Here is a 23,104-nt window from a genome sequence, read left to right as displayed (position 1 = left end):
TACCTCAACCTTAATGCATTATTTTTAACCTTGGCAGTGACCATTAATCCCTTCCCAACCAGACTTTGAAATCCCCATAGACTTTGTACAGGCTTCGCCACATGCCGGCAGACAATGGATTAAACGACAGTGCGGTAGCAGCTTAATTCCTTGTCGTTATGAAACTACTAAATCAGAAGATCAATGATTGTCCTGAAACGAGATCTGATGTGAAATTTAATGCCTGCTTGAAATCACATATTCAAGTCCTGAATATTCTCAGCTTACAGTACATACACTTACATTGAAACAAAGTCTAATTTTGCATCACTCAACCAAGGTGAACAAATTTCTTCATACATCAGTCAGCATATACAATGATTAAATCTAATATAAATATGTTAAGGATCACATTTTCCACAATTAAAAAAATACTGGTAAATACAAATTTGCAAGGAAGCACCATTAAGCAGTAAGTTGTCAACGGCGGTAATTGCCACAAATGAGTTAAATATCCATTCTCCACAGTGATTTAAAATCTCCCTATTCCTCAAGAGATTTAAAATCTATACATATTTACATCAAACGCGACATTTGCACATGTATATACAATGCAAAAAGAAGGCATTGGCCCAAACTATCTAAGATTCTGGATTGCCTTCAATGACATACGAGAAAAACAAAAGCTATTCCACCCACAAACGTATGGTCTATTTTTCATACTTCTGTTCATGACATTTGCAAGAAATGACTGGCATTAATAACTTCTATGAGCGAGTGATGAATTACAACTCGGGGAGACTTCACACAAAGTGATGTTGGAAGAAGCACTTTAGAGAAAGCTATGACCTCCCATACAGAATTAATTGATATGATATCGACTTCAGCATTGCAAAACATTCTTACAAGCAGATTTCTTGCCTTCTACAGACTTGCAGACAGCATAGTTACAGCCTTCACGCAATATCGCAGAAGTTTGAGATGCTACCACACAATTCAGATAATCATCTGTGCATGTAAGAATGGACCACACTCATATACAGATATAACCAGGTTAAAACCGTCATTTCACTCAAGATGCTTTGTCTATGGAAGATAAAGCATGTGGTAAGGACGTCACTTGTGGAAACTCGCCAAGGTGCACTGTTCAGGACAAGGAAGGCAACTCGGGTTAACCCTCAGCTTCACATCTTGGCAACTTTGAACACATTGTCCTCTCACCTTCTATTAATCCCACACAAGTTACCTTCTTATCTCCCAGTCCTGAACAGGGCACCTTGGCATATTCAAGCAAGTTGCCTTCTCTGCACACATTGACCCCTTCATAAATCTACCCTCACCAGTAGGGTCCATAAGTCATTTTTTTTTCCTTTTAAAACTGGAATGTTTCCAATAGAAAGGCAAGATATTGGTTGCTTGGGACCTTGTGATGATGCAACAACCTTGCTCAAACCACTCCTCGGGACTTGACTTAGTGAGAATGCTGGTGATACCCTGAATCTGGTCCCAAAGATGACAGCTCTATTCAGTTCTTCTCTCACCAGGTCCAAGACCTCTTCGGTATGTCAGATATAACTCGTCACACAATGAGCTGTTATTCGAGCATTAAAGTCTTCTTTCTAATGTCCTCCATTACTCACATGCTTCCTATGGTGTGATATCTCTTCAACTCCTCGGGTATGTTGTCCTTGTAGAGAACGGGGTCAGCTCTAAACTGGACAGACTTGAGGGGCATGATGCCGTATTCCTTCTCGAATTCTGTGATGCACTCCGACCTCTCCACCATGTGATTCAGGTCGGCTGAGATCATCTCCACACTGGTGCACTCTGGACACTTGAACTTCTTCCTAGGGGTCACCTGTTCATCAAACACAAAAAGGAAAGCAAAATGATGAAGAAGAAGCCATTGCTCTCTTATTCACAGAACAAAATACTTTTTGTCAGAATACAATCAGAAGAGCATATGCAAGATCTTAGAGGGCAATGCCATGCCTAACTTTTTGAAAGAATTTCCTGCCATATTCTGTGATATTCCTTGATGTTTCTTACATATTCTTTTACTATTTCATGCATTTTAAAAAGAAATTTAAGTCCGAGTAATCTCATTAACTAAGCTGTCCATAACAAGGAGCTTATACCCTTCAGAGATACACCCTTCCATACACACCATAGGATGCCAACTACTCTCATGAAACAAACACATTTCCGCGTTCATCTCTTTTGCATTTTTTGGAGACTGAGGAAAATCCAAAGTAAAGCATATACAGTTGAACCTCTCCTATCCGGACAAGTCGGGACCGGGGCTCATCCGGATAAGGGATTTGGCCGGATACGGGAGACTCAATGCTTTATACATGTACATATACATACACATGTACTGATGTAGCCCACTGTAGTACCACATGTAGTAATGTGTATACTGCAACCTTTTCATTGTTACACTCAGTAACAGACCGCAAAATAGAGGTTCGTGTTTGCAAGAATGAAATCATTTTCTTTTATAAATTCTTGGGATGATTTACCTAAATAATTATTAAGAAATGTATCAAGTATATGTAATTCATTGTGTTTGTGTAGGAGATCTCAGGAGTTGGGAATCTCCCTTTCCTCCCGTAATTATTTTTAAAAAAATCACGGCGAGATTGCGTTCGTATAATAGAGAGATCCGGATAAAGGGAGGCCGGATAAGAGAGGTTCAACTGTAAACACAATCAATTAATGTTTGTGTATCCATTTGCAACCCCCAAAATTACATTCTTTTCATAAGCTGGTACAATGTAAAGTTGATGATTCAGACCTTTCCTCTGAATTATAAAACTGGAAACTTCTCTATGATGGAAGGGGAAACAATACTTGAAGATTTCCAGTGTATTCATTCAGACCCCAATTAAATTCTGTTAATTCTCAGTACATAAGAGGAGCACATTCTCAAGTGACATGGGGTCAGTTTTGACTTTCTAAAACAAACAAACAAACAAACAAACAAACAAGCTCTAGATGTATTACAAGAAGATTTCATGCACAATGTTGGGAAACAATACTCTTTAAGGATGCAAAAATTCTGGACATCTGCAGACAGGATATACCACTGTAAATAAGTACAAGTACAGTTGATGCAACTATCTATAAATTCATAACACAAACCACAGCTCACAAAGTTTCATATCTGTAATGCTCATACACAGTATAAAAGAATCTGTGAAGTAATTGCTCAGAGCTTGGTGTTATGAAATGCTATTCTAGATAAACTTCTCATACTTACTTTGATGGGGGCTTTCCCTGTGATGTTTGCGATCAGGAAGTTCATGGCAATGTCCTCACAGTTCATATGGGCATCAACCCAAGTCTTGATGTGCGGTGACATTTTGTGAGTGTATGCGTGACTGTAGTACTGTAAGAAATATGGATAGGGTATGCAATCAAATCAGGATCAAATCAAATTATATCACATACAAGGTGACAAGGAGAGGGCTTTATAGCTCTGCAGACTTTCATTATCCTCATGTAAGAGGCTAGAAATTTATAACAAGATATTTTTAAAGCTACATACTGTGCACATGACCTTTGACGTTTTCAATTGTTTGGAGTCACATCATCGTTACTGTTCCACATATTGAACTTTGTTCACACTTAACTCGAAGGACTATCAAAAAAAAAAAAAGAAAGAAAGAAAGAAAGGGGGTGGAACAAATATGGCCTCAAAAATCAAGAGTCTAAAAACTCCAATTTGACATTTGATTTATATCCTATTGTTTCTTGAAATCCATGCTTACTTGGGACAAACAACTTTATACGTCACAGCAAAATAATCATGCGTTTTACACTTTGAGACACATACAAGAAGGGAATTTATTGACATCAATGGAAACAATTCCCTCATCCTTGAACTGCCAAACTCAAGACAATTTACCTTGTGATAGAATGCTGCTCCGGTCAGCACCATGGAAATGTCGTTCATCCACTCGCTCTCGTACTTCCACTTGCCATTCTCCCACAGGTGCAGGCGACTGGGGAAGCCGACCAGACGGTCGGGAAACTCTCGCCACACCTGGACGGGCAGAGGATCATGGGACATTTCCATCATCAATATTCACGAAACTCCATCCATCAAATATCAATGAATGACCAAAAAGGAATGCATAGACTAATGAATAGTTTTAGAGCCTTATCTGGAAGCTGTTCTCTGCAGAAAAATCATTATTTTTACAGGGAACGTCAATTTTAATACTGGATGGCAGTTTCTGGATGTTGATGTGAAATGAAGACACTTGAACACAATAGAACCCGACTGTAAAGCACACTACACTGAATCATGAGATAAAAGATATCATTCTCACTGAAGTACTCACAGTCTATTCTTATGCAAAAACTAAGTATATTCCTAAAGTGCATCATGCATGATAAGGTAAGTTGAAGCAGTTTATATTTTGGAGTAAGATCAAAAAAAGAAACGTTACCCCATATCCAAACTCCAGCTCATCTGGAGTCAGCATGATGATGTCATCATCGATGGCGAGGATGCATTCCGTCTCAATCTCGTCGTAGGGGTAGAAGCGGTTACTCAGTTTGTTCTCCTTTGTTTGGACCACCTTGAGAGGCTTGTTGATCTTTGGCCAGTGGTCAGCTGCAGGGATAAACGGTCAAGACTCCAAATCAATTTTGGTCATGTGTCTCTTCTGCTGCAACCTCAAGCAAATCGCCTGTTTTGTCACATAAAAATTTGGTCTATGCCAAGTAGAGCTCTGTGAGTTACTCGTGCTAACCATCATTAGATTGATACATGCACTGAACTTATGGCACTATACAAATGCTGTGGCCCATCATCATCATCATCAACTTAGCATAAGATCATATTTATACCATCAGATAATGAGCTGTATATACTTGCTGGACTTTCAAGCAATCAAACCTGCTCCTACAATCACACAGACACATAGATCAAAACATCATCATGAGGTGGCAGTCTATTCACATCAATAATATCATCTGTAATTAAGGCAAGTACCTGTCATATGTATCCTTTGAAATGTTAAATTTTTGTCAGAAGGTTGAAATATTGGGAAGCATCAATAATTCAAGATGACAGTGTAGAAAGAGGAGCATGTAGTGAAAACTTTGTAAACATGAATGGCAGTGCATGAATCATGTCATATGCTATTTCATATTACACAAAACCTAATTAGAATGTAGCCATCCGATTGGTCTATTGCCCATCACGTGACATTTAGTTAACAGTTCCATTGCATGCTGTAGCTGTCAGCCGTGCAATTTTGTTTGAACAAAAATGGATAGCGCATGGCTGACGTCACCCATTTCCATTGACTCCCGAGTTAAACTCACGATTGACTCAAAGTTTTTGTTCCATCGCACAGCTCTGATGTCACAATAAACAAACATTTGCTGCTTGCACTCAACAATTACAAGCACGTACTTTTGTCACTCATTTTTGTAAATAACTTCGCTTCGCGTTCGTACATACACCGACTGTGCGGCTTCTCATTCGTCTTTTACCGAAAATGGTTGCCATTTCTGTGCTAAATTCAAGAATCTGTGTGGACCACATCTGTTGACGTTTGAAGTGTTGTATAAAACAAATACTGTATGGTCTTTACTCGTGCAATGGAACAAGATTTCGCATTCGGTAAAAGATGAGGCGCATTATTCAACTGGGCTTCGCCTCGTTGAATAGAGCGCCTCTATCTTTCACCTCGTGCAAAATCTTGTACCATCGCATTCGTGACCATTCACTATTTGTATAATATGATATTTGAGCAAGGAAAAGATTCAACTCTGTAATGACAGTATATGTCTAGTGCATAGAAAGAATGATATAAATCAAGCTGGGCCATAGAATGTCTTCTGACTTCTTCCTACACTAAAATTACCTGGGGGCGGGGTCTTCTCTTGATGGTTCCACACCACAAGGACCTTGGAAAGACTCGGTGTCTGAGAAATCTGCTTGATGACCTCAAACAGACTCTGCTCTCGGTCGTAGGTGAGGACGACGGCGGTGAAGCCATGAGACTTGGGCGGGATGAGGGGCAGGAATAGAGGGTTCTCCACAAATTGCTGGGAATTCAAGTGGGAGCAGATGAGATTACATACTACATTCAGCACATTTCACTGCAGGATGTTAAAAGTCCTGTGATGATAATTTTTTTTTTTCTAAACAAATAGAAAAAGAAGAAAAAGAAAAGGAGAAGGAAGTAACATATAAAAAAAAGAAGAGAAAATAATAATAATAATAATAATAATAATAATAATAATAATAATAATAATAATAATAACAACAACAACACCAACACTAACAACAACAACAACAACAACAACAGCGACGATGATGACAACGACGACAACGACGACAACGAGAAGAAGAAAGAGGCATAAAGAGGACATGCTTACCCTTGGCGATGGCTCATTCCACCACTGATAGTCTTTGGCCTTGTGCGGGAAGACGCGATCGTTGATGATCTGCAGGGTGGTCAGCGTGATATTGGCCATGCTGCTGAAGTAGTTCCGCCACAGGAACCTCACCTGTCGCCTCATCAGGTGGATCTGTTCCGGTTCAATGGCCCGCAGGATGCTGGGAATGTCTGCAATGCTACTCTCACGGATAACGAGGGAGGCCCTGCCATATGAAAGCAATGATAGAATGGTGATAACAAAGATTTCTACACACCACCGTTTGGCACAATTATCTAACTTCAATATAGAAGATCCATAATCCTTTTGTTTTACAAAAATTATCGCAATTGACAAGGGGCCTTGGTATGTGAAAATGTGACTTTTACACACTAATATTTGGCACAGGTGCTGTAACTCAATATGGGAGGGTAGCAAACACTCTGTTCAACACAATAATATTTACGATGTCATTCTAACGGCGTAACTTGCAAATATTCATTCCTGCCATGTGTAAGCTATACTGTGTGGCTGTCAAGTTAATTTCATGATCACGGAGGACAGTACCGGTATTATCACGCACCATGTTCACGTACAAGTGCATATGGTATTCATGTCAGCATCAGAGTTAATATTTTTGCATGCTCTCAAATTTGTGAATACTGTAACACTCGCGAAATTCATGAAAATAAAAACCCCACAAAATATACGCCATGTGTAGTATTTGAGTGATGCCTGTAATTGCATGTACTTCATCTACTTGGTATGGGAAAACAAGTAAAATAATGAGTGGTACGAGGCCAACCTTTGCCAGTCGATGACCTCTGAGAAGGGTAAGATGTATGAGTCGCTGATGATGACTGGGATACAGCCTGCCTGGAGGGCGTCACTCAAGGCTGCCTGGCCTAGGCGAGCACGACGTAGGATGATGCAGAAGGTCGCTTCCTGCAAGAGACAATGATATCATGTAATTCTGGTACCCTGACCAATCACACAAGACTATTATTGAATTCAGCTGGGCAGAGTAACTTAGCCCAAATTTAATTACCCCTTTGTGTGCTTTTGGCGCAGATTGGCACAGTAAATCCCCTAGTGTTATACGCACTACACAGAGTCCTTGGCTCAGAAAGGGGTAACATAGTAGTCAACAGAGATCACAATGTAGAGTCACGGTGATAATGGCAGAGTACTAAGAGATGCAAACTACACTCCAGAAATACAAATGCCCTCAATAAGAGCAATCCAAAGGACCACTCCACTCTACACTTTGGTTATTGTTACACTGTATTTATACTGTCAAGAAAAATGGGCTTGAAGGTGAAGAAAACTTTGTAGGCTTCAGGACCACACTTCCTCTACATCCCATACAATTACATGTGCCTACTGGCAGTTTCACAGTTTGGTTGCATTGAAATGTCTGTTGTCATAGATTAACACTATACACTGAAATACTCATAGCAAGCTCTTTCAAAAACAAAGCAGTGAATGGGCAATAGTGGCCTGCCTTACCTTCCAGCTCCCTTTACTACTGCTCAAATTTACTTAACCTTAACCAGGCCGGGCTTTTTGGGGGTGTTCTGTGACCGAGGGAGGGTTGATTCAACCCCCCCGAGATCTCGGCCGTCAATCGCACAATCACCATGAAAATTGGCACATGCATTACCTGTAGCGTAATCTACCGAACTATGCCATAAAAAATTGAAATTTTCATTATATCAATTATGTTAATATATGCATAAAATCATACATTTGCTCTTAATCAGAAAGTAAAGCTCCTAGAATCTTAATTTTTGGTGCTAAAATTCTTTGTAGCATTCCTAACAATGTACTTGAAAAAAAAATCTGGTATCAAAATTAATTTCTTATGTATTTTATTGTTTTATGAATTTCTAATGTATTTCTTTATTTTTCAACCTTTTGTTTTATCATTTTTGCGCAAAATTTATGACAGAACCTATTTCATGCATAATTATGCTAAAATTAATTGATTTCAGCCTATGAAAGTGAAAATAATCATATCTTTATGAATAAGGTGAGAAAACTCCATTTGCATAGACTTTATACAAAAAATCACGTTTTTGAGCCATTTTCGGTCTAACAGGCATGTATAAAAGGTCGTGCAGTGTCGTGACGGTATGCACAATTTTCGCGAAAATGGTGTTAAAAAATGTGCGAGACTTAAAAGTAAAAAGTCAGCGAACGGCGCGGTCGTGAAAAATGTCAAGGGGGGATTGATTTAACTCCCCCCTTCCCCAGCCTTTTTAGGGTTAAAGAATGCAGGTTATAACACTCTGATTGTCCACACAAGCAATCATTTAACACATCTGTGCAAGGTGAAATTGAGACATCCAATTAAAGCTAATCCATTCACCATGACACTGACAAGATATTCAGTTGAAGAAATGATGGATTATCATTCTAGGAAATCTGCATACCTTAAAAATCCAGGAAGCACCTAACAAGCTAATACATAAACCTCCCATTTCTTGGACATACTCTGGATATTCTTACAACACTGCCTTGTTTCTCAGTCACAGGCAGTCTAAAATGCTGTTCCCCAGCTTATGGCATGTGGTCTCTCAACTCACCTGTAGAATGTGAGGATAGCTGAATACCCTGCTGTTGAGGCACATTTTGCGTGGATCCGGGGCGCTGTCGTCACTCTTGCATCCGTGCAGGACCAGGATGTCTTGGTTGGTGTTTGCAACAGTCAAGAGTTCCGTCCGATAGTCCACATGAAGGCCGACTTGGGCCGAGACAGCCAGGTAAGGACATATTGTGCTGCAAGTATAAAGAATGTCAAGTAACATTAACTTTGTGTGCTTGTGTGGATGGGTGTGTGTGTGTGTGTGTGTGTGTGTGTGTTGGGGAGTGATCCCCTCCCCTTCCCCTCCCCCCTCCACAAAAAAAAAAAAGACTTAGGCACAATCGATTGACTTTATTCAATTTGGTCTCGTTATTTTTACGCAAAAGGTAGTTACTCTCTACTGAGAAACATGAGCATGTAATGGTTTGAAAGTTTAAATCAGATTCACAAAGGAATTTGAATACAGGAAATATTATTTCTATTCTGGCAATGAACATATCTGTTAGAGATCTAAGACAATTCAACAAACTAGAAAAGCATTTGGATAGCGCAGACTTCCGTCAAGCCAGCAACTCATTTCCACCTTTACACGTAATCAATTTTCCATTATAGAAGCCTTTTGTTTAAATTATCAGCTTCCAGCTGCGCAGCGCCTTGCCTGAACAGAGCATGCGCTTCAGTAGGCATATGTAAACCTCCAGTATGCAAAGCTAGCACTCCCAAGTTCATTGACATTATATGCCAAACGATGACAAATCCTTCAAAAATACCAAAAGATTCCTGCACAACTACCAAAATTAGTCATCTGTTCCGGATGTCATTATCAACCTTTCCTGCAAGTTTCATTCAAATCTGTTCACAATTTTTTGAGTTATTTTTCCAAACAGCACACCAACGGCAATGAACTGCATAGATTCTAACACTACCAATTTGAACAGTTCCAATGTTCATAAAATTGCTTTAACCCTAACTAGGCCGGGGGGGCCTCCGAGGCCCCCCCCTCGACGTTCCGCGCGATGTATCGCAATCGCAAAAAGCTATCGCCGCGACGTTTCATGACTTTTTTCTTTCGAGTCTCCCGCATCTTTTGACATCAAATTTGCGACGCCCGGGCGCGCGGTTCCGAAGTTACGCATAAATATGTACATGCATGTCAGACCAAAAATTGCTCAAAAATGTTAATTCGTGTACAATTTCAATGCAAACTGTGCTTACAGGCAAATTTCATAAAAGCATGATTATTTTGGTGTTTTATTGATTAAAATCAATGAATAACATATTTTCTTGTTCGGAGCGATGTCGCGGACAAATTTCATCGAAAAAAAACAATGAAAAACATAAAGTCGAAAAAACAAAGAAATAGATAATTCAAAAAAACAATAAAATACTTAAGAATTTTTTCTGATATCACAATCTTTTTTTATTACAATTGCTAAGGACACTAAAAAGAATATTTACATAAAAAATGTGCCTGTTTTGAGCTTTATTTTGTGATTTATACCAAATAGTCTGATTTTATGCATCATCATGCATAAATTAGCATAATTTAGCATAAATGATGATTTTTTGAAAAATTAACTTCATGGTATATTAGATTACATCATAGGCAATGTGTGTGCCAATTTTCGTTGCGATCGCGCGGTCGACGGCCGAGATCTGGAGGGGGGGCCCAGGCCCCCCCGGCTCTATCAACTACCTAAATAGCCCGGCCTAGTTAGGGTTAAGCTGCATGTACACATGTACACATACGCATAAACTCACACACACATCTAAAAACACTTTGATACTTAGGTGGCACACAGAACACAATTTCAAGAACACACTGTGCAGCTTCAAAACTTGACAAAAAATACAGGTAAATTCATGTCAATATCAATACTGTTTTTGCTGTTGTTTCTGGCAAAGGGTGAAGGAGGGGTTTCAAATGCACTCACTCCAGGGGCTTTTCAGTCAGCTTTATGGTAGACACCGCACTGTTGTACACTGGTATACTGATATCGTAGCCTGGCCGGTAGGTCCAGGAGGAGAAGCCTCCACCTGCCAGGATGGCATTGCCCCTCGGGACCTCCAGGGCTGTGTGGAAATCTGGGGTTGTTCCTGGAAGCATGTTGAACAACAGGTGATTGGTTCCAGTATTCCACCTGCAAGGGACAAAATGATTTGAGATGATCACTCAGAAAGAATTCTTGTTTACCACACACACACATGTGCAGTAAACTGTCACAGAACTATCTACCTCTACAGTGGTGCCCACATAATTAAGACGAATCCCTTCATGTACATTTGGATTAAGGTCTATTAGTGGGGTGGCTTAGTGACAAATATACTGATAATCGTGACACGCCGGACAAAAGTGTCATTTTTCCCTCAGACATTTGTATATATATGAGGATCAAAATTAGGGGGTGCTCCAAGAAATCCGCTAACAGAAAAAATGAGAAAATGCCCTTAATTTGTACATAACAATAATGTCTGAATTTAAAGACTATACACAGGGCATTCGCCAGGTTTCTGTACAATGCAATGCAATGTACATGGTTGCTAGTCTTAAAATTCAGACCCATAATACGACATATTACGTGCATGTTTACAGTAATACACCATTTTTACCGGTTTTCCTATGGTAGCAGGTGGTTAGTCTGTGTTGCAGACCTGAGGGAGGTGTGTTGGAATAGTCCAGTTTTCTTAAGCACCTTTTCATTAAATGATTTGATAAAATTTCTGGTAAAGGATTTTTTTTAGTACTGTCTACCTCCTGTAGAGAAATGGCAAAGAGTGACATGTGACTCTGGCTCAGATACTTTAAATCTTGGGCAATGACTGAGCCAGGTGTAGGACTATGTCACAGCTCATTTTTTCTCCCAGAACTACTAGTTTACCAGTAGAAGAGCTGCATATTCCATTGAGAACTTAAGGTTTTGGGTATTGCCCTACATATTTCCTAACAAATTTAACCCGTTTCCTCCAAGATTGTGTGAATTCCATAGGTTTAGCGCAGGGATTACCTGGTTCCCGTAAGCAATTTTTATAGTCCGCACTTCCCCTCTCTATATGTTTCTTATTTCTTATGGGGGTTATTCAAATGTTTAAAAAGGTTAAAAGTTTGTTTTCATAGATGAAGTTGAATTTAGACAATTTGAATATTTTTGAAAATATATTGATATTTGTAATTTCACTCATAAAGACTTAAAGCGGTTTGAATATTTTTGGTCTGATAGCTATGTATAGACATGTTATTAAAAAGTAAAAGCAATGCTTGATTGGTTCATATTATCCAAAGAGGGTGGGATGTAGTTGGCTGGTGAACAAAGTCTATGGGGAAGTTTTAAAAGTTGATAGAAATAAAAAAAAATCGGCATAGAGCAGAATCTAAATCACAATATAATATATGACAAAATTCCCGACCCCAAAGGCGGTTGATTCTATGATGCTTTATGTCAAAATGCATTACACCCAAAATACACGTGATTGATAGGAGGAAAAAGTATAGTACATTAAAAACAATATAGTTCAACTAACCCCATTAGTCCAGCAGCATAATGAAATGATTGTTAAGTTTTATCGCCTTGTCAATTGAAGATGATGTTACATAATGACAATTATCAAAGTCAGCTAGATCTACTAGTATATCAAGAAACCAAAAAGAAGGGGTGGGGTGGGGTGGGGAGAGAAGAATGAAGTAAGTTATTAGTATCTGTAGTTTTGGTTTTCAGTATATTCATTTTAATTTCCTTAATTTCCGTTAGGTCATCATGGATTGGAGCATTTGTGTACTAGTAATCTGCCAGGAACAAACACAAGAAAAACTTAAAGGTCCTATATATACACTTTGGGGAGAGTGACTTGAAAAAAATGTTCAGGATATCACATTTTATGCATAATATGTGTAGGTCTGGGGACATTTCATGAAGCATTTTGTCCGACAAGTTGTCGGACAAATTTGCTCTCTGCCAATCAGATGCAAGGATTTCTGTAGTTTGTAACAGTTTGTCAGAAAAATATCTGACCAAACTGCTTCATGAAATGCCCCCCTGTTGTATCACAAGACATCCTACCATATACAGTTTTTGCAATCAAAGCAAACATATAAAGAGATATCAGTATTTTTCTCATTAAAGCATAAATGCGGACGGTTTAGTCTGGAAACATGTTATCATAGAAATATTGTTCACATTTTGTGTTATTAACAATACTTAACTTTGATTATACAGATTCATTTTTTTTTTAACAGAGGTTCTTTCTATCCGTAACTCACACTTAAGAATAATTTTCAAGCACTAATTTTGGGTTTTTGCCTTTAATTATCCACAAAAAGGAGGACTCAATGCATAAAAGGTGTATGCTTTATTTTTGGAAAATGTTGAGGAGATCAGGAAAATTATATATATTGATGTAGATTTTGGACCTGAAGGAGCAGTTGAAGCATTTTTAAGAAACAATGCCTTGTGGAATCGTTCTTATCATCAAATATTAATAATGACAAACTCAAATGAAAATTGGAGGGGGGAAGAAAAGATAAACATAATGACATGAGACAGCTTGGTAAAGATTAAATGCTAAAATAGACAATGCAGCCTCTTTTCTCAGTTCATACTTATCCAGAGTGTGTGCTTTCTTTCCAGTACCGGTATTATTATTTAGATAGGTTAGGGGAATCCCTTTGAATTGTGTGATACATCATTTTAAAGCTTACAGTCTGCTCTTTCAGAATCTGTCCTTAAAGGACAAGTCCACCTTCATGCACACGTGGATTCAGTGAATACAACAATATTAGTAGGACACATCACAGAAAGCTTGGAAAAAATCGTACAATCCGTTCAAAAGTTATGATTTTTTAAGGTATCTGCACAGTCGCGGCTGGATGAAAAGACTACCACAGTGTATGATGTCACATGCGCACATTCTAAGGAAAATAAAATGAGAATTTCACAAAACCATACTTTTTGAATAAAGTTCACATAGTTTCTTTGACTTGCTACTGACGTATGTCAAGGGTAATATTATTCCCCCTGCCTTCTGAAAGAGAAGTCGAGTATCCTTTTGTAAGCGAAAATAATTTATGTTGAATTTTCTTTATTCATTCTTTATATAGTTGTACACATGTGACATTACAAGGTATAGTAGTCTTCTCATCCAGCCTCGGCTGAATGAGCAGAAACTTCAAAAATTCATAACTTTAGAACGGATTGTCCAATTTTCCTCAAACTCTCACTGATGTGTTCTACTATTGTTGCTGCATTCACTCAAGCCACCTGCTATAAAGGTGACAAATCTTTGTCTGGCGACTTTTTTGTTGATCAATTATACCAACCTTGATGGAAATCTCTTCAAATTCATAAGTTCTGAAGTCTCCTTTAAGTTTAACCAAAATCTATATGTAGTTGCCATGGCAACATACCACTTAACACTAATGAAAAGTATTTCAAACCTCTATACATCCCGTCGATCAGTTGTACCTATTCAAATGGAATCTCTTCCAAACTGGAAAATAGCCTCCTGTAACTAACTTCAATTAAAACCCCTAGTTTTGGGTTGCCATGGCAACGCACAAATCAACAATTATATTTGACCCCTGGTTTATACTCTTGGTACCTTCTATACAACGTTCATATCAAATTTTGTGAAAATTGAATCTTCCTACCTGGAGAAATAAACAAAAACATGATTTTTAGAAAAAGTTCATTGACCTTTGACCTTTGACCTTTGGAAAAGTCACTCCAAATTCAATCAAAATATTTTACTTGTTCTCAATATTCTTCCTGCCAAGTTTTATCCAGATTGGATATTCCTGACCTGAGAAATAGCCAAAAAACCTATTTCACAAATAAAGGTCATTGACCTTTGACCTCTGACCTCCTTCCCAGCATCAATTTTCTTGGAGCACCCTATTTTTTGAGAAGGTACATCATGAAGTACCTTTGGTGAAAAAATCATGCTTTTGTCCGCCGTGTCACGATAATTTCACTAAGCCACCCCACTATATGTTGAATAAAGGCTAACAAAGCTCAAAGTAAGGGATAACCTTTGCATAACCTCAGGAGATATGGGAGGTATAGCATTTTGGGTTAACGACAGAAATAACTAGAGAGGGGCCGTCAAAGGCGGCAGACCCACGCCTAAGTACAAAGTCGGGGTAAACATAATGTGCATTCGGTCATCTACCAGAATTCGGCCACTTAATTGCCAGTGTGCTTTATCACCAGCCAGTGAGTTCTACCAAAGATCGTACACTGAAGTGTACGATCTTTGGTTCTACAGTCACATCACACGCAAATCACATCATTACACATACGGTATTAACACTCATTCACGTACAGGAAAGTCCTCAAGTCTCCTCCAAAAATCCATCGAAAATCCCAAATTCCACAGTCAAAAGTGCAGAATCGGAACTTTTCCAAGCGCGCGCGAATTAAGTCCAGTTTTAAGAGTATTGTCTACGCGACGGGTCGCGGAAAAAGCGCTAAAAATCGAGAAATACCCCGTTTTCTTGCGGGATATTTTGATTATAGCAAGCCGAGAGTGTGATGATATCAAAGGTCGTATGAGTGTACAATCTTTGATGGTACGATTGTATCCACAAAAGCGCAAAAGAAAAACACAATTTACGTACCCCCTAGGCAATTACCCCTATGATTAGTGTCTACGGGAATTATTCAATGCAAGGGTTGAATGCAAATGTCTACTGCACCAGTATTCGGCCACCAACGAGCGCCGCAACTTCCCCGATGCAATTTTGCACCAACAGTGTAGAGCGCGATGCATTTTCAGCGGCCTTGCACACGCATTGACATTGAGCACGCATATCGTGCAGTGTGACTGCGACCGAGCAAATGCTCCTCCAACGAAAAAAACAATCAATGTTAATTTGAAAAATCATCAAAATACGGGCCAGTTTGTGATGACGGAGAACGAACTTTCATAAATCTAGAAGGACATAGTCCCTCAAATAGGCCTAAACGTAAATTTCGGAATTCTTACGAACATTTGAGCAGCGAAGTCGGATCGTTTGGGAGTTTATGTTTTCGTATGGTAGCGGAAAATCGCAAAGTGAGAAACGGGAAATTTTCGGAGTGGTCACTATACCATGGGGTCAAAACTTCAAGGTCACACAGAATTTGCAAGGGTCAACCGATTATCACCAAAATCTAATCGATTCTTTCCTGCCATTATCCAAACATCCCCATAACATTTCGTGCAAATCCGTTTACCCGTTCTCTTGTTATCTTGTACACAAACAAACAAACAAACAAACAAACAAAAAACAAACAAACAAACAAAGAAACAAACATACGGAACCCTTTACATAACCCCCTGCCGATTTTCATCGGCGTGGGTAAAAAGAAAAACAAAATTTACGTACCCCCTGGGCAATTACCCCCCTACGGCAATTATTCAATGCAAGGGTTGAATGCAAATATCTACTGCACCAGTATTCGGTCACCAACGAGCGCCGCAACGTCCGCGATGCAATTTTGCGCCAACAGGGTAGAGCGCGATGCATTTTCACCGGCCTTGAACACGCATTGACAATGAGTGCGCATATCGTGCAGTGTGACTGGGACCGAGCAAAATTATTTCATGATTGAGGAATGCTCCTCCAACAAACAAACAAAAAAAGAATCAATGTTAATTTGAAAAATCACCAAATACGGGACAGTTTGTGACGACGGAGAGCGAACCCCGAACTTTCATAAATCAAGAAGGACATAGTTCCTCAAATAAACGTAAATTTCGAAATTCTTACGAATGGTGTTGAGCAGCGAAGTTGGATCGTCTTACGAACAGAGTTGCATGCAGCGAAGTCGGATCGTTTGGGAGATACGCTTTTGTATATGGCGCGCCGATCGACCAACAACACTGTTTATCGGCGATAAACACTTTATCGAGCGATAAACTCTGTTTATCAAGATGAAGCTCTGTTTATCACACCTTTATCAACTGATAAACTGAATTTTTCTCGATAAACACCGTTTATCGGCGGTCGATAAACAGTGTTTATCACAAAAAACTCTGTTTATTGGTCGATCGATAAACATAGTTTTTCCTCGATAAACACTGTTTATCACTTGGTCGATAAACATAGTTTTTCTCGATAAACACTGTTTATCACTTGATAAACAGTGTTTTTCGTTCGATAAACACTGTTTATCGCCGATAAACAGTGTTTTTTCAGTGTTTATCGCCGATAAACAGTGTTTTTCGGCGATGAACAGTTAATCGGCATTATTGATCAAATGGCGCGCCATATTTGTATGGTAGCGGAAAATCGCAAAGAAACGGAAAATGTTCGGAGTGGTCACTATACCATGGGGTCAAAACTTCAAGGTCACACAGAATTTGCAAGGGTCAACCGATTATCACCAAAATCTAATCGATTCTTTCCTGTCATTATCCAAACATTCCCTGAACATTTCGTGCAAATCCGTTTACCCGTTCTCTTGTTATCTTGTACACAAACAAACAAACAAACAAACATACAAACAAACAAACAAAAACAAAACAAACAAACAAACAAACAAACAAACATACGGAACCCTTTACATAACCCCCTGCCGATTACATTGGCGTGGGTAACAAACTAAATGAATCCAGGCTATATGCAGTACTCACAAAGACCAAATTCTAACACTTTTCCTAACTTTCTTGACGCCACAGAAAGCCTGCAAGGACTGCTAAGGTTGCTCAAGTGTCAGCAGCTCCTAAAATAGCACCTAAATCCAGTACTTATCAGTTTGACAGTCAAAACGAGACAAGTTACCCCAAATTTGCTGTTGTAGATGCCAGGTACTTTCGAAAAAAATTGACACACTGCAGTACTGTACGCAACTTGTCTTGGTTCAAGGTACAAAAGAGTTACTTGCTACACTTGCCCAGGACACCACAAATCAAGTGCCCAGCAAGTAAAATGTATCATAGACACTTGCCGATTTCAAGTATGTGGCCCTTGCCAAAGGGCAATTTCAATCTAGTAGGAGATATATATTTTGTAATGCTCTATGGAAATCAGTAGTGCAGCAATAACTGACACAAACCTTGGAAGTTGGGCCAGTGCTTGCCCCACAGCTTTCACTCTCATTGTGTTCTGGTTCAGCAGGTCCACAGAAGGCACCAGCAGGCAGGCCTGGTCGGGGTTGGAGGTGTAAAACGGGCTCTCCGCGATGGCATTGAGGACGTCGAAGAACTCGCGCGATATCTCCTGTGTGATGGCCATGCCAGGTTCATCAACATACTTCTTCATAGGATAGATGTAAACGCTGATTCTGTTGTTGTCCGAGCCACAGCGGTAAACATCAAAGCAGTCATGGTAGTGGCATGCCATTGCTGTTTTCGTTCCTTCCGGAGACGTCTCCGCTATCTTCACTTCGGGGAGGTTGTTGTAGCTCTGGATGCGGTACCTCGGCTGCTTCTCATTTTCCATGGAATGTGGCCAGAACTGGAACATCCCGGTGATGACGATCCCCACCAGTATGACGGAGAAGAGCGTGATGTAGAAGGAGTGGTACTTGGGCCTCAGCTTGGGCCCACGGGCCTTTTTCATGTTGGCTGGATCCTTGGTCTTGGTCAGAGTACACAAAGATGAATCTGTGTATTCTAACACTCCCATTCCATGTTGATGACTGTCAACGGGGCGACATCTGTAAACAACAAGCAAGACTAATGTATATCTTTCTTTTCCATTCAGCTGTTTTGCCTGGTACTCACAGAGGCAAGGTGCTACATCATACAAGTGCTTGCCCGATTGTATGGGGCAAGTGAAAATCAGAGTCAGGCAAGTAAAAAGTTTTGAAGCCACTTTTTCTTCTTTTTTCCATGAAGTCAACCATACAGAAGCCCAAAGATAATTTACTGTTTAGTGATGCAATGCACTTTAAAGGGATGGTACAGTATTGGTGGAGACGAAAATTGGGCATTAACTTTTTTGCGAGATACCAAGAAAACATATGAAATAGTACAGAGCATACCATTTTAAGAGGAATTCAAAGTTTATTTGATAAAAATCGGGTTTGGAATAGCTGAAACATCTAAAAACAAAGTAAAACAAAACGATTGTAATAAAATGTGGGTCCCACACTTTATTAGGATCGCTCTATTTTGGATATCTCGGCCGTTTCAGGCAAGCAAAAAGTTTCAAAACCAATTTTCATCAAATAAACATTGAATCCCTCTTGGAATTACATGCTCTTTCATATTGCAGAAGAGGTTTCTCATTATCTCACCAAAAAATGATAAAAACCTGAAGTTAAGTCTCAACCAAAACTATACGATCCCTTTAATTTCATTTCAGCATCTTTTTAAACACTTATGTGAAGACACGCAATGCAACGGCCACTATTGATTGAACCAAAGTTTATTTAAGACTCCACAGCATTATGTAAAGTAGATCAACATGTGCTGTTTATTCAAATGACTGTGTTTTACCAAGCGCTTTACTTACAACTATACAAGTGATTTTCTATTTCATTTTATTAAATATCTTTTACTTTCATTTCCGGAAAGTAAAATTCATGCTCGGGCAAGTCACAAGTATGTGACTATACCGTCTCCATACAGTACTTGCACAGAGAAGAGGCTGGATATCACTGAAGCCGCATCAACGAGCATATACATCACACAACACTAATATTAAAACAGGAAAGCGACTAATGATTTGACCATAATGCCATCCAAAATTCAACCGCCAACCAACGATCACATTACTGTATATATGTAAGTTAAGTATTGTAAAAACGGTTACATGTGATGTAGACTTTGGTCTATGCTTTTGAGATGCTGTGAGCATGGTGAGTCTTCATATACTTCACTTAACATAAACTTACAACTGTACCTAAAATTTACCAAATAAATTTACACAAGGTTGATCTGCATAGTGCCATAGACCCAGAATCTAGTTCCATGTTTACTAATCCACCTAACACTCTGTTATAAATGAATAGAATCGTAGCATCACAGACTTTATTTAACGACAACACACTTAGTATTACTCTAGGTTCAGCTGTTGGATCGTGGAACACTTCTTGACATTACATTACAGAAATTACAGAAAGAGAAAAGTGTTGATCAGCTGTGATACGGTACCACACGACACACTAACATTCTGTCGCTGTCTCCAGCCTCTCCACTGCAGATCTCTTGACAACCTATGGCTATGCAGTCACAGATGGTGGGGTTATCCATGATGACCACTTTACAAACATGAATACCATGGTGTGGGCCTAGGCTGTACAGCTTCAGTAACTGCATGGCATGCACAGCCACGCAAATGATGGAAGTAACTAACGACACGTTAATTTACACACAGTGCCCCAACGACAGGCCCTGTCTGAAAATCGCCTTGAACATTGGAATTCCTCTTAATCAGACCTTGCACGCCGGAAATCTGAACCTTGAACAATCCAAATTATTTTCCTGTCAAAATCGTCGAAATAACAGTACATACCTTCCACAGCAACAGTGGACTTTCAGCCTGTCAACTCGTCATTTCCTGTCGAGTTCCTTCTTCCGATCCCTAGCTCGCACTGCATGCACTATACGAGTATTTTCGTACAGCTACGTATCACATCACATGCACACATATACATACCGTATACTTCGTACACTGGAACCAGTAGGCACCCATGGGAGTGGAGTCCACGTACAATACACAGGAAATGCGGTGGACACACTGTATGCAGATTTCCATCGTACAGATACTAAACAAACAAACGAAAAATGGTTTAAAGGGGGGGGGGGGGGGGGGGTATACTGAAGAGTAGTAAAGAGAAAAGGATGATTAGAAAGAGAAAACAGAAATATAAACAGAATTAAAGAAAAAAGATTGAAGAAGGGGATTGAGGTGCACACGAAAAGTAAGGAATAGCAAATCGATCAGCCAATAGACAACTTTTATTTATTTATTTATTTTCTAACTAGCTACGATTTACGAGTGCTCTCTCAGATACAATTACTGCAATTATAGGCCTATGCTTTTATTGTATCTTGCCATAAATCTCTTGAATACAGTAGGCATATAATGCCATCGAGTATCATGTGGCCTACCTGCTCTAGCTGTAATCCCTCAAATATGTTTGATATTACAGATTATTGTGCCACTGGTTGTAAGATATGAATGAATAAATAAATAAATAAATAAAAATCAACTAGGATTTCCAAATGTGATATATGATATATGATACACACTCATACATAATATATATGTCCAAACATGTTGAGATTTAACGTATTGGCTCCATGAAGAAATGAAGAAACAAACTGGTCATACATTTTTGGCCAATTAAGAATAAGTTTACTCAACTCAAATAAACTTATTGGCCAAAAATGCATTACCAGTTTGTTTCTTTGGATATATATATATATATATATATATATATATATATATATATATATATATATATATATATATATGTAAGTATATATATATATATATATATATATATATATATGGATATATATATGTGTGTGTGCGTGTGTGTGTGTGATAAAAACCTAAAATGGCATTAACACTTCATCCTGGTGGGGATATATATATAGATCATATACAGTATAAATTTCACAACCAAGGATAAATCAAATCATTTTGGAATAAACTGCCTGTGCCTGATTTTCCTCACCATCACTTAATCACTAGGGTATTTTAGAAGGCCTATTTGTTGCATGGGCACTCACTATGACCTCAAATTATGTTTAGAGGAACTTCCCCTTTAAATATTAAGTGTGCAGGAATATCATCTGGCTCACCTGCTTAAAATGTGTCTGTATTTATTCAACAATCAGCATGAATTTTATTACCGTTGTATTCAGTCCTTTTTTGGGGGGGGGGGGAAGGGGGGAACTGTTTTGCAATTTATGTGTAGACATACAATATATGATGAAAATTCATAGTATTCCTGTGTCTACTGTTTTTTCTCACATTTTTATATTTTCTGTGGTAAATTTGAAATTTCCAAAGTGTAGTCCCTCGTCCAATCACTTAATGTAAATCTGGGGATATCAAAGTTGAAACTTGGATAGGCTACACAGAATTTTTCAGCACAGTGGCTTACCTCTTAGAATGGCGAACTTCAACATACATTTGTATACCTGGATACCTGGATGTCAAACAATAGTATTGTCAAATAGCAATACCATTGCTTGACATATAGGTACAGTACATGTATATAATTTCCCATCATCAGGAACATGAAAGACACATGGGCATCACTGAGAGTAAGTGTAAACACATCTTTCTTTATTGTAATAGCTCAACAGCATGGCTAAATATTGTCAATTATATACATATATTAATCATTCCATATGCTCTGTACCATACTCTTGAGTATCAAATTGGTAAAAATTTGTTCATTACATACACATGATCATTGCATTGAAACAAAATCAACATCCTGGTTAGAACATCACAACTTTGAAGGGTGTATTTGATAAACACATTTCAAGAAATAATTTTTTTTTTTTTTTTTTTTTTTTTTTCCTAAAGAAGATCTGAACATGATATATCCTTGATATCTCTACAACCTAATAATCTCGCTTTGGTCATGCCGTTTGTTCTCCTTTAAAGGAGGTCAAGTTTTGAAAAATGCATGACAGTGAGATAAAATGGTGCATTCCATGACACATGAAGAAGAGGGGGTAGGAATACAACATCCACATTTTACACAAACCAAGCAAACTGCAAAGATAAATCAGAGCCCTTTCCAGAAAAAAAAAAAAAAAAAAACTCTCAATGTAGCAAGACAAGATTAACTATTCAGAGTCAAACAGGAAATATCTTCAAGAATTATGATAGATCCCAAAAGTTTTCAGCATCTAAGTGTCATTGGGTGCATGTTTGCAAGAAATGTGGAATTTCACCTAAGAAGTGATAGAATTCTTCTCTTGCAAACACCAAAACTGAGTGAGAAATATATGTTTGCATGGCACATGATGGGCAAAGCAAATCCTTCTGCACTACTCTATAGAGTGCATGACATATGACCTTCATGATCGCTTCATCATGCAATAACTTATTGATGTGCAAGGATTCTTGTAAAAATATTCCTCTTCATAAAAAGAAAAAATTTCTCACAAGGCTAAAATCATGAATTTATAGAATATTAGAGTAATCAGATCAGGTATGAAAACTATGTAAGTACTTTGCAAATG

The 23,104-nt window shown here is 38.6% G+C and overlaps 1 protein-coding gene across 1 annotated transcript; it reads right to left on the bottom strand.

Moving 5' to 3' along the window:
- Nucleotides 1-1,124: 1,124 nt before the first annotated feature.
- On the bottom strand, nt 1,125-20,487 carry LOC139713373 (exostosin-2-like). The gene is made up of 11 exons (XM_071625110.1): nt 20,406-20,487; nt 18,001-18,603; nt 10,903-11,109; nt 8,970-9,162; nt 7,187-7,326; nt 6,382-6,607; nt 5,865-6,048; nt 4,437-4,603; nt 3,890-4,027; nt 3,242-3,370; nt 1,125-1,837 (listed from the first exon to the last, which is right to left on the bottom strand). The coding sequence occupies exons 2-11, from the start codon at nt 18,570-18,572 to the stop codon at nt 1,616-1,618; spliced, it is 2,178 nt and encodes a 725-aa protein (XP_071481211.1). The 5' UTR covers nt 18,573-18,603; nt 20,406-20,487; the 3' UTR covers nt 1,125-1,615.
- Between the last annotated feature and the right edge of the window lie 2,617 nt (nt 20,488-23,104).

The sequence above is a fragment of the Diadema antillarum genome, unplaced genomic scaffold, assembly GCF_040938485.1.
Source record: "Diadema antillarum isolate AM-2024a unplaced genomic scaffold, OU_Dant_1.0 seq00001954_RagTag, whole genome shotgun sequence".
In the NCBI taxonomy this organism is placed as follows: domain Eukaryota; kingdom Metazoa; phylum Echinodermata; class Echinoidea; order Diadematoida; family Diadematidae; genus Diadema; species Diadema antillarum.
This window is presented reverse-complemented; position numbering and strand designations above follow the sequence as displayed.

Coding starts and splice junctions, on each gene's coding strand:
- LOC139713373 (XM_071625110.1), bottom strand. CDS start 18,572: ATGGGAGTGTTAGAATACACAGATTCATCTTTGTGTACTCTGACCAAG. Junction 9,163..10,902: donor CTGACTGAAAAGCCCCTGGA/GTGAGTGCATTT, acceptor TTATACTTGCAG/CACAATATGTCCTTACCTGG. Junction 3,371..3,889: donor GAGCAGCATTCTATCACAAG/GTAAATTGTCTT, acceptor TATTTCTTACAG/TACTACAGTCACGCATACAC.